Genomic DNA, 12,946 nt, shown 5'->3' with positions numbered 1-12,946 from the left:
GAGCTGATAGCTAATCGCATCCCCAAGGCTCCAAGCTTGTCCAGTCAGAGGAAGTATGTGGCACTGCCATGATCATTTTTAAATATTTGCCTTCCAGGGTACCAGAAAATAAATAGAATATTTCTCTAGGTGTTGATGGGGTAGGTTGTATAATTTGATGATGAGGAAAGAGAAGAAATCTGATTCCAGCCCCATCCACAGCCCTTGATCACCAAGGCCCTCATAGTCACTGGGTCTGATTTCTTGTTGTCCTATGGACAACACCTTGTACATCCTTGGATGGTAGTGAGGACTGTAATGTGTACAAGAAAGGAGAGAGCTCAACTCTCTCTCCTTTCTGGGAACTGAACCAAGGCACCACTGCCTTGAAGATTCAAATAAAATTTAGTAGGATGCAGCCTAGATATTAACATTTCATTTTCCACATACAGTCTGAAGAACTCACAATTTGACTTAATCTCCTGTAAGTATCAAAGGACATGTTACCACAGTTCAAGTCACCTAGCACACTCAAAAGGAAAAGTACTCCAACAGACCCCTGATCGATACAAAGCAGTTGGCCCATGGAATTGGTTCCCTTCTCATCATTTTTTTTTCACCTGTGTAAACTGAGGAACTATCAGTTTCACAGAGACCCTGAAGTGAAACAAAGCTAAATAAAACCTCTCAGGACATGAAGAAAATGAGAAGCAAGGGAAACTGCCTGTGGGTTTTCAGTGGGACTGACATGTAGAAGAAGAGAGCCTGAGACCATCTCTGAAGAACACCCCACATGAGGCTTCTGTTATCTACAAAGAGCAGCCGGTCCTTTGCATGCTATCCCACAAAGCAAAGACTAGTAGTTGTTGAGTATCTTCACTAGTGAGGAAACACAAAACACCTGTCTGAGACTATTGGCCACAGGCTTAAGAGATCAGGAAAAACATCTCACACCTCAAAATCCCCAGGCTCTCAAGAGAGAGCAAGAGAAGACACAGGAGCCCTCCCCACCACCAACAGAAAAGGCTTCCTCTGCTGTCGGCTTGGAAGAAGGACCCTCTCCAGAAAGACAGAGGGCCCAACTTGTTAAACCACACTGAAAGCTGAAACCGACAAAACTCCAAACTAAAGTCATGTGGGACACAGCTCTCAGTTTTCAGAAAACATCTGGTCACCTCATCATCGTGACATGCTCTGGCTGAGGTATTGCAATAGGAAACAGTAAAAAAAAATTCTGAATGCAAGCAGAACCACAGTCCTTCCTTCCAAAACAAGCACTACCTGTGCTCTGCGTGGAAAGCAGGCCTCTGAGCTTGGGGATTCCACCAGCCAAGACCTACAGCGCATAATCCCAGTCATGCTGGGCACACAAGAGCCAGTCAGATACCGCCACTCAAAGGAGTTTCCTCTCCAAGATCTTCACGGACACAAATGTAAAGTGGAGTCCAGTCTGGGAAGGTAGGGAGGGGCGCATTGTTGACAGAACACAGCAACCTCCATAGCAGTGCAGCACCAGGAAGCTGATCAGCTTCCCTTTCTCGAGCATTACCTGGACAAGTGGGGCAGCAGACTCCTGGATGATCTGAGGGGTTTTTACAATGAACAACACAGCGCACCTCAGACTCTGTGACAACACCTTCCTGAAAAACAGAATGTTCGGAGTAAGCCCAGAATTGCCACTTGAGTTACTTCTTTGGGGGAAGAAGCAGGAGGAATCCAAACCCCCAAAGTTCAGGATTGGCTGTTGGGCTTCAAAGGTAGTGACACAAACGAAGCAAGACCCAGCTCATCGGAATGGATGCTTTAGACCTTGATACACATGTCCTGGTCTGTTATTTGTCACATCCTTGTACTTGGCCTTTGGTCCTGCGTTTTTCCCTTTGAATCTACTTAAGAGGACCTCCTTGCTGGCAGTGAGCCTCTGACATCTTGGCTGGGCATTCATAATTGTTTTAAGTCGTTTTAGTGACTGTTCCCTAACACTGTTACTATACTGCCAGCCCTTAACTTCAGAGGAGGATCAGCATGCCTAGACTTGTGTCCAGAAAAAAAAAAAAAAAAAAAAAAAAAAAAAAAAAAAAAAAAAAAACAACTCTGGAAAAATCCTTAGCACCTTCTAGAAAGAGTTGCCAGATTTACACTCTTAAAAGAGCCACATGGCCTCAGGTAGAACCTGGGACTCAGTTTCCTCCAGCAGTAAATGAAAAGATTCCAGAAAATTATTTTTAAGTTCGTCTTAAGTATGTCAAAACAGATAGTGTAGGTTCAAACAATGAAATCAGGAGCAGCAACAGCAAACTGATCTTGGGGCTATGATATCTAAATGATTATTGAAGCTTTTGGGTTTTGATTGTATGTTGCTTTTTTGAAATGGGGTCTCAAGAATCCCAAGGTGGTCTTGAACTGACAGAAAAATGACCTTGAACTTCTGATTCTTCTTCTTCCACCTCCTGAGTGCTGGGATTACAGGTGTGCACCACCCTGACAAGTTTCAGGGGAAAGACTTTTGAAATCACTTTTTAGGGTCAGATTTAGTTGAGTTCCCTCTCTATTCTCTACTCATTTTTTCTTAATGAATTTGTGTTCTTATTAGTTTGATTTGAGTTTGAATCAAGAGTAGCAAAGGCTGAAAGTCTACACCACACTCTCACAACAAAGCCATTTTCTACAATGTGTCTGCACTATAGCATTCAACTTAACAATGGACATTGTATACTAAATATTTTTATATCATGCCAGGCTTGGAGGCAGCACTACTAGGTAAATTTATTACATCGTTTATCACACTTGGGGGAAGGGATCCACAAATACCATCAATAGACATTTAAAAATGTGTTCTTTAGTGCTATGGGCTAGGGTCAATTTTCCTTCAGTAGCTGCCATCTAAATGGAGACCTGTGGGTAATTCTCAGCATGAATTTCTCATATGTGACCTCCAGATTTTTCTCTTCTAGTTAGAAATTAGAAGTGGGAAAAAATGTAAACCTCTCATCATTAGAACTCCTTTGGCACAGAATATAAGAAATACATAGAATTCCTCGCAAATGGAAACAGACAAGATCTTTAGACTTGTTGTCACCTGTCCAGTACCTAGTTGTAACCTATGGCACATTGACATCTGCTAGAAGCATTTTTATGACTCTCTCTCTCTCTCTCTCTCTCTCTCTCTCTCTCTCTCTCTCTCTCTCTCTCTCTCCCAACTCTCTCTGTCTCCCTTTTACAGAGATGTAGAGAGCACACCGACCCCTCTGTTACCAATTTTGTGCCCTGGAGAGAGACTAGAACTTTGCTTACTTCATAGCAACAGGACATGCTGAGAAAGTGCCAGAAAGGATCTTGCCTGCATCCTTCTATGAGTATGATGTCTCATTCCCTAAAGAAGGGAGTAGGAGGCAGGAGCAGGAAGACATCTGCTGCAAGTGTACCCCAGAGGATTGCTTTCCTGCTTGTTGAATGAGAGGACGTCATGAGGTGTAAGTGAAGAGAAGGCATAAAAGGTGAGATTCACCTTTGGAAGTGAACATGCCCTCCATTTGGGTTTGTTTCTGCAGCACTCTGCACTGGAGCATTTCTTCACCTCAAGTACTGATGTGCTACTCCCCGCCCAGCCACTCTGAGCTCCACTGATAGGCAGGATGATAGACAATAGAGGGGACTCTTCATGAAAGGAAATACTAATGGTAATAAGTTTGAAGTTATTTAAAATTAGATGAGCATTCCTTTTTTGAGCAGAAGAAGCATAAATTTATTAAGGGAAAATGAGGAAGAACTCCAAAGAGTGGGAGGGACTTCAAGAAAAGTATATTCTACAATGATTGTATTTTTAAATTTACTGTGTATGTGTGTGCATGACATATGTGTAGGGACATGTATGCTGGAGGCCAAATGTGAAGGCCAGAGGACAGCTTTGGAGTCTGTTCTCTCCTTCTGTGTTACTGTGAGAGTTCTGAGGATTGAACTCAGGCCACAGGACTTGCATGGGAAGCACAAACCCCATCTCCCTCTGAGCTACATCACCAGCCCCTGACTGTCATTTTTGATATAGTATTTCTATACAATAAGGAAAAGAGTGCAATAATTTTGGCTGTTTGTTTCCCTTTGGTTCATCTGGTCTAACAGCAGACCCATGTAGAGCAACTGTTCCCTGGGGAATTGAACAAAGATCAACAATGGACTCCATACTTGCTGAACCTGTGGTTCTTAAACTGGTTAGGTTAAATCCCTAAGCACATTAATAAACTGCTTCGTTTGACTACAGTTTACAACACAGCCCCAGCTCAAAATCTTTTTCAATCCAAGGACAGAGTATCTCATCTGAAAGAACCTCTTTTCTGCTAATAAGAATTCATGTTTTGCTCAAATACGATTTCACAGGAAGACATGAGCTGCATCAAGGACACACGCCATCTTCCAGGTGCTTTCCAACCTCATGTAATGGTGGTGGACAATTCTGCTGTGTGTTTCTAGAAACAAGTCCTATTCAATACCTACTGTGTACCTGTCTCGTTCTGGCTAATGTCACAACAAATAATACATGGATAGAGTTGTTCTCCCCTTCTCTCTTTCTGGACTTTCGGGGGATTCACTCAGTGTTATCTGAAAGTGGTGGCTGAGGAGAATAGATTACCTGGCACTGCCGCAGGATGCATGGCTCACCCGGGCTTTGCCATCTGAAGGAGCTGTTGTAGGTTCTTCCTTCATGGGTACAACCTAGAGAGAAAGAGAAGAGGCCAAGGATGAGTGTGACTCCTCTCTCTTTGGAACAGAATTATGAATGTCATGTAAGCCAAGGATAGCTCCTTGGCAATGTTTTCTTTCCTACAACTCACATATATCTGCTTGGCACACAATCACATTAAATTTTTCACTATTGCATGCATTAACCTCACAGTCTATATTTTCAGATAGAAAACCATGCACAATTCTCTCAATTATTGTTTTATTTATGTTTCATCAAATATGAGAATACCATATCTAAAAATATTTCAGTGAAAGGAGATTTGGCAGGAGAGTATAAGAATTCAAAATTGCTGAATATTAAGACAGCAGTATAAAACATGGTGGGAAATATAAAAGCATGAATTAAAATATAGAGGTTGATTACAAAATTCTAGTTAACTATGACCTTCACTAAATCAAACTTTCCAAGGCTTACTTCCCACCTCAAAGAGCTATGCCTTCTTATTTCAGTTTTGTTTTACTCTTAGGTAATAAATTTAAACAAATCTGAAATTACTAATGCATGGGTTATTACATGCTGAGCTAATAGGAAAAACAAAATTCATACTAATTCATTGGCAAAAACAGAAGTTAGAGGCTAGAGATCCTCAAAAGAGAACAGTTTGGCTTAAGTCCCTGGGAAGAAGCCAAAGAAGTAACAGAAAAACATAATTCATTCAATCTGGATTCAGAGTTTACCAATAGCATCCTCTGTTCTGTGGCCTATATTATCTGTTGAGATGCACCTGGATACACCTATCGTCACTGTCTCCTTAGAAGCCCACAAGACGAAAGATTTATCAAAATACAGAAAAGGGATTTACCAAAATACAGAAAAGGGAGAACATGCACCATGAGAGGATTGTTACAAAATAAAAGGTCTGCCACTCTGCTACAGGGGTGAACTTCTGATAACCTACTCAGCCTCACCTCCATCAGTTGATCTTATTCAAGAGAAAGAACTTACCTTCTTCCAGGAGTTCTTTCAAATAGCACCTTGGCAAACGGTTCTTAATTCATAGTAACAGAATAACAAAGGGCTTGTGGAATTTTCAACAGATGTTTTCATAAACTCAGATCCCTGACCTGAATTTCCAAGCATCACGAATGACTGAGAAAGCTTAGTGATTCTTTGCTCTCCGGTGCCTCCACATCAAATGACTAAACTGCACAGCTGATTGGAAACATAAATGGGCATTGCTTTCACTATATATTTTTTAATTTCCTCTGCATGGAGTGTAACAGAGATAAAGTGTTCAACCACAAGAACCTTTAGCAAACTGCAACTACATATGCCAAACCAGGGATGAATACAGAACATTTTCAACAATGAAAAGCAATATAGAATGATTTGGGCTAGCATAAATCTCACCGAGCAAACACATGAGCAACATGCCATGTGCCTGTCTGATCTACTAACACAGGTTTGTTTGAACAATAAATAACTTGTTCCAAGTGATGGAAGCAGGGAAATCAGAGAACCAAATCTCATTCATGCTAAATCCAAGCAAATACAAAACGCCTGCCAAGTGGGCCAGTACAGAGGAGTTTTCTGGGTGTGCTATATATTTTCATCATCTGGATTAAAAAATGTAAAGACAGGGAGATATTTTTTTGCTACTAATAGAGCAACTGGTGATCTTTCTTGCCTTTCTGCGTGGAGGGAGGAAACCTACTAGAAAGGTCTCACAACCTTGGGAGGAAGTGCGGGCCAGGAAATCCGCCCCCCTCAGCAATACCAGGCCATGTTCCGAGAGCTCCAGGTAGAACATGAGGCTGTACAGAGTATTCTGCTCTGAGAGGGACAGAGGCATCAGAACAAGCTGTCCAGCACGCAGGGAACACAACAGTGTCTTGGCTTCAGACAACTCTGTGGGGAGCCTGGTTTCTCCACTGTTTTTGAACACGCAAAGACAAACTGGGCAATAACATTAGAAAATTAGACCAAGGTCAGATTGTGAGGATCAGTGTTGAAGTTCCCTGTTTACATGTCAGTCTACAGTGCCTGAGTCCACACACTAGATGTCTCTGAATGATGGATGAAGCTGGACAACTGAGTAGGCTCAAAGCATTTGGAAAACTCTAGCAAATACAGCTCATCCCTTTTCCCTCTTCACCTGCTCTCACTAGCCTTAGCTGACTCCAGAGACTTTGGCACACTGGCATTAGATACACCATTTCACAGGCAAGAGATTCTTGGGAATATGATTACTAAAGACAAGATCTTATTGCTCTTTGGGGTCCAGTTCTAAGACAAACATGTTTTCTTAGAGCAAAACACCAATGAGCTATGTGAAAACGCCAAGAAAACCTTAATGTTACCCAGAAATAAATTATCTCCTCCTGAGAAAATTTCTATACCAAATTCTATTGCCAGAAAATTTGTGCTAATGAAAGAATAGTCAGGCATTCTCTTGCCTTCCACCCAATTTAAAGCTTCATGTGACAAACTGTACTACTGTCTCTTATTGGACAGAATAGAAAAGCAGAGAAAAATTCCTGTCACACTTCCACAAAGGGCTTCTCTACTACCCGTAGTGAAAGAACACTTTGTTTTGTTTTGTCTCCAATTCAGACCAATACTTTCATAAAACATTAATAAAAATGCCTTATTAGAAAAATTACATTTTAAAGATTGCACAGTATGTGAGTTTTTTTTAATTATTACATGAAAAATGCATAGAATCCCTGCTGAGTTACAGTCAATGTTTCCAAATGTTGATTATACTTACATTTTTTGTCTATGGACCACTGGGGGCCTACAGGGCATGTTCTGAGTATTAGTGGGAAATATGTCATGAGTATAGGGAACAAACAGAAAAAACAATAAAAATTTCTCAAGTTCTGATATTTAGAACTAGAGGCAAACTTACAGATAACACAGCTTGTCGCCTTCATCTTTCAAATGAGAAAATTTACACAGAAAGTCCAAAGTGACACTCCAAATAAGAGTGAATTAGTGTGGAACAAACTAGAATCCAGGTTCCAGTTGAAATCCAGGTTTTCCACAGCCAGGTCTAAACTTGTAATATTCTGGGCTGAGGAATTAATTGCCCAGGAAAAGAAAAAGTAAATGTCCTTCTCATAAAATTAAGTGTAATTTAAACAGTCATTAAACAAAAGAGAGAAGTCAGTAGAAGAACACAGAGGAAACACTCAGAAATCAATAAAGTAGCTTTTCTTTCTTGACATATGAATTTTGTAGAAGGAAATTTTTAAGTATCCATTAGTTTTCTCAGACAATGAACAGTTTTTGGGATACCACAAAATTTTGAATAAAAATATCAGGACTGCAGTGGGTCAAAGTGATTATTTTCTGATAAAAATCACTACAATACATTTAAACCTCTACAGTACTCTTCACCACCCCTACCCAAGAGAATTCTGGCACCATTAAGAGACACTGTTACTTGTAGCAACGGGGAATGGGAGAAGCTGCCGGTGTCTTATGGACACAGATCTCAGAGAGAGCCTAATACCCACAGGGCACAACACATAATTAACCAAGGCAAAGGTCAAATATACAAAGATTGAGAAACCTCAGTTTAAACCATCATGCATAGATCATATGTTCTTTATGTCTAAAATAATATAAAATGAGCCTAATCCATCAGTTCTCAAATATGGGCCACGTCCCCCAAAGACCATTGCAAAAGACAGATGTTACACTATGATTCATCATAGTAGCAAAATTACAGTTGTGAAGCAGCAGCAAAGATAATTTTACGGCTGGGGGTCACCACAACATGAGGAACTGTATTAACAGGTCACAGCATTAGGAAGGTTAGAACCTGGCCTAACTGACCTAACTAGTCACTTTCCCTTTGGGTGTGCTTTAGCTCTTTTAGTAGTAAGTATTTTCAGAGTGAGGAAAAACTTCATAGTACTTCCTTTCTCCTCACACAGACACTTGTAAGGAAGCTCTGCCTCATCATCCAGTCAACTTAGAACACACATGGCAATGGGAACAGGAAGAACATAAATTAATTAAATCCACAGTTAAGCAATAAAACTCATTTTTCCTATTAGTTGCAACTTTTTTCAGTGGCCACACTGTTCCAAGGGAGAGAGAATACCACATTTTCATCATTGTTATTAAAACAACTGTTAAAAATCACCAAAGCTATAAAAATGGCCCTGGACCTGGAAAGAGCTATGACTGCTTTCTCCATCCTTATCTAAGGTCCTCTCACTGTCCATGCTAACTATGAGCAGAGAGGCAGGTCTTCCCATTGCTGTTAATGTACCCCTAGCACCTTAAGCACTTTCCTGTTTCAGTCTCTCTCTCTCATTCCTAGAACTCCACAGAGGTTCCCAGAGTCACTTTCACAATGAAATTGACTGCTACTGAATACAGATCCTCGAGCCTCACCCAAGGATGCCCAATTCCACCAACCAAGTGAAACCTGCCTTTCTCTTGCAGACATCACTGTGCAATGTTGACTGTGCTTTCCTTCTCCAACACTCCCCAGTTACCTTTACAGCCACTTCTCTCTAGCCTCTGCTTAGGTACCAGTTCTCATGACTTAGACTGTCCTGACAGGCTCCCTGACCGAGTCTCCTGGCTGTCATCAGCCCCTTTTAAAGCCATCTTCAACAGATGTCAGTGTTCAAACTTTCAAGTTGAAACACTGACACTTGATGGACCCTACTCAACCTGGCTGAAGTACAGAGGTGAACTGCCTCCCCAATTCCTCCAAATGTGGCCAGAAGAGCTCATTCTGTGACAATCACGTGGCCTTCTCATCCTGGGAAACCTACGTTTCATCCACTTTTTTGCCTGTACCAACGGCACACGGGTGATTCAAGGGTCAAACTCACTGCATCTAGGGAGCCAGTCTTGAAACTCACCTGCATAAGGTGGGCCTCTGATGGGGAATGTACTGTGTATGTTCATCTTATTGATTATTGAATAAAGTACTGTTTAGCCAATGAGACAGCAAGTTAGACAGGACTAGGAGTCAAAGAGGATTCTGGGAACTGTAGTAGAAAAGTGGTAATCCAGGCAGGAAGTGACATAGCAAGGAGACTCATTTAAGTAAGGAGAAACAGGAAGTGTCCCTTTTCCCCTTCGCTCTTCCTCCAGTGCCACAATGTGATCCACCGGCAAGGAGGGACACCAATGGAAGTTGTATAATAAGATAAGTCTTATAAAATATATAGATTTATGATAATTAAGACTGAGCTAGCAGATGAGAGATCCTAGTCATTGGTCAAGCAGCATTTGTACCTAATATGTCTCTGTACTATTTTGTCCATCCACAAGGCGGGCAGAACTCGGGCAGCTTTTGGAGGAAAGATTTATCGTAACAGGCCTCTGTGCTCTCTCTACATGCATAATGTGTAATCCCGGGTCCTCTACTACACTTTATACACAGCAAGTACTTAATTCGGGTTCAATGAATTAAGTGATACGAAACAGCATGCACCTATGTTCAGCTAGTCCTACAAGCCCCCAAAATAAAGTATAGCAAAGGTGGCTATCTCCTGAGGCTCTTAGGCATATGGACCCAATTAAATTTACCTCCAGAAAAGCAAAGTTTTCCTGGATTAATTCAGATGACTTAATTTTTAATAATGTGCCCTTTCTTTCCAAAATCTATTTTGGTCCCAAAAACTATTGGTTTATTCATAGGTGGTCTTACTGTTGTTGTTGATTTGTTTATTTGATTTTGTTAAGCATTTTATCATATTTATTTAAATTAACTCAGATTTGGGGTCTCTGAAGTCACTTCTTACTACGTGGCAGAAAGAAAGGGTGCAAACAGACCTGCCATTCTTCACTGTTCCTGATCTCCAACAGGGCACCCCCATCCTTGGCCTTGGTCAATAAGCCCCAAATTACCCCAGTCCAATACAATTTTTTTTTAATGAGCCACTTTTCAGAACTTCTCCAGCAACATATGGAAGTGTAGTCAGAGGGATAAACATAAAGTCTAACCGGCCATTCAAGGGTTTAAATCGTGTCCTTAAGAGTTCATTTAACCCAGGTTTTATTACTCTTCAAGGCCGTACCAGCATGGATCCTGCAGGCAATTTTGCTTATTTTTGTGGCTAATGGGACTTTTATGGCCAAGCCATTTCCTTCATCCCAAGAGAAGAAGTCAAACTCACAAACTGAGCTCCCAAGGAATGCTGTGTGCATTCAACATAACATTCTTCTCAGAGCCTTCTGTTTTGTATCCCAATCAGGGGTTCAATATGTGTTCTAAATTAAGTAACACACAATATAACTAAAATGATGGAAAGCTATCATACTAACTTTTGATGGCTGTATGAACAAAATCTTAAACACATAGAAATATCAGATGAGGATTAATTCAGCACACTTCACTCCCACATCACCTGCATGGATTTCTGGACTCTGTGATTATTAAAGACTATCACTTGATGAAATTTGGCTGACAGTCTCATGACTTCATACTTTTATAACAATACAATATCCGGCCTTGATAGGCTATGAACCACAAACCAACTGGGCTTCTATTCAATAAAATATACTTTTAGGCCCTCTATACAATTATAACAGGAAAAGAGATATGTGATGCACTTGTGAGCTCCTTCCACATGAGCCATACCACCTATCCATGCCTTTGATGTGTTCGGACTACAAATATGTCTATCTGTGGGACAGCAGGTTTCTGGGCGCTAAGTGCCATTATAGCAACCATCCCAGCATCAGCACCCCATTGTCAAGCATCAGTAGGAGGGGAAGAAGTTCCAGCTAAGCTGAGCAAAGACAGAAAGAAACACAGTCATACTCAAGGGTGTGTCCTGTGAAGCCATCAGAGTGGTGTGTGTGTGTGTGTGTGTGTGTGTGTGTGTGTGTGTGTGTGTTTACTTTACTTTAATACTGTGTGAAATAATCCTCCAAGAGGAAAATAGAAAATTAATCCCTTTATGTAATTATGATAGATGTGACATTGTGCTTCAAGTCTTCCTCTGGGAATAATTTGTAGCTCATAGAAAACACCACTAAAGAGACAGTTTAGTTCATTTCTAAACGTGGGGGAACAAAGTAGAGGAAAGTGAAAGACTTTATGCCAGTCACACAGCCATTATTCATGTCTCACCCTGAACCCAGAATCCATGATCTAATTGGACCGCTGGGCATGCTGGAGCTCAGAAAGTCGTACCGAATAAAGACCTTGGGAAGACAGCACACAATGCCTTTCAATGACATCCCAATGAGATGTTCTAGTGGAAACTGAAAGCTAGAATTATAATGAAAAATGTAGACTTTATGGCTGATATGATGAGAGCCGATTTTCTGGATTTGTGTTTCAGTTCTGTTCTCAATATCTTTATGTTTGGCCACCAATCATGCTACACTCTGGGTCTTCTGATGTCAGGAAACAACATCTAAGAGCTCAGAGAACCAAATCCAAACACCTGTGGTTTCAGTCATGTGCTTTTCCAAAGGGGTAAGTGTTTCACAATTTGGGGTGCATGATATCAGCCTAAGAAAATAAAGTGTATTTGAAGAAGAAAAATGTCAGCAACTCTCAGGATGAATTGCAGTGGATGCAGAAAAAATATAGTGACAAAATTCCTCAGTTTCCCAAATTAATTGTAAAGAAATCAATGAATACCACCTCTCTCTCTCTCTCTCTCTCTCTCTCTCTCTCTCTCTCTCTCTCTCTCTCCACACACACACACACACACACACACACACACACACACACACACACACCAAATAGCACATGTGTGACTGATGTGTTTCTATGCTTCAATTTTATGTGATGCACTTTTATGGTTCATTAAATAGGCTGTTCAGGGCTCATTGAGGAAAAAAAGTACAAAAATAATCCAATACTTCAGGTAATATTTTATATTTAAGTAATTAGAAGATTCGCCAGAAGTTATAAACACACAGGGAGGTATAAACACCTTGTGTAACTATAGTAAAATATCAAAACCAGCACACAGACATGAGTACTGTCCACACCAATAACTCTTCATCAATTTTTACATAAATGTATTGGGGTGTGTGTGTGTGTGTGTGTGTGTGTGTGTGTGTGTGTGTGTGTGTGTGTGTGTGGTTTTATCATATGTAGATTCCTGTCACCAATCAACATACAGAACTGTGCTAACTAACACCTTCTGGATCCCTCAGGCTGTTCATTTACAGCCATGATCACTCTAGTTCTTGTGCGTCCTGAATCCTTGGCAATCACAAATCAACTCTCCATGTCTGTAATCCTGTTATTCAGGGATATTCTATTAAAGGGACCACAGTTTGTGTGTG

The 12,946-nt window shown here is 40.8% G+C and overlaps 1 protein-coding gene across 1 annotated transcript in view; it reads right to left on the bottom strand.

Moving 5' to 3' along the window:
* The window catches only part of Bmper (BMP binding endothelial regulator), a 250,052-nt gene that overhangs the window by 185,030 nt on the left and 52,076 nt on the right, over positions 1-12,946 (bottom strand). The window contains exons 4-5 of the mRNA XM_027411690.2: positions 4,607-4,689; positions 1,529-1,619 (exon numbers count right to left, since the gene is read on the bottom strand). Coding sequence (XP_027267491.1) covers positions 1,529-1,619; positions 4,607-4,689 — 174 coding nt within the window. The remainder of the gene's footprint in view (positions 1-1,528; positions 1,620-4,606; positions 4,690-12,946) is intronic.

This window comes from Cricetulus griseus, chromosome 4 (assembly GCF_003668045.3).
Source record: "Cricetulus griseus strain 17A/GY chromosome 4, alternate assembly CriGri-PICRH-1.0, whole genome shotgun sequence".
Lineage (NCBI taxonomy): Eukaryota > Metazoa > Chordata > Mammalia > Rodentia > Cricetidae > Cricetulus > Cricetulus griseus.
Note: the sequence above shows the minus strand (reverse complement) of the source record. Positions and strands in the feature narration are given on the sequence as shown.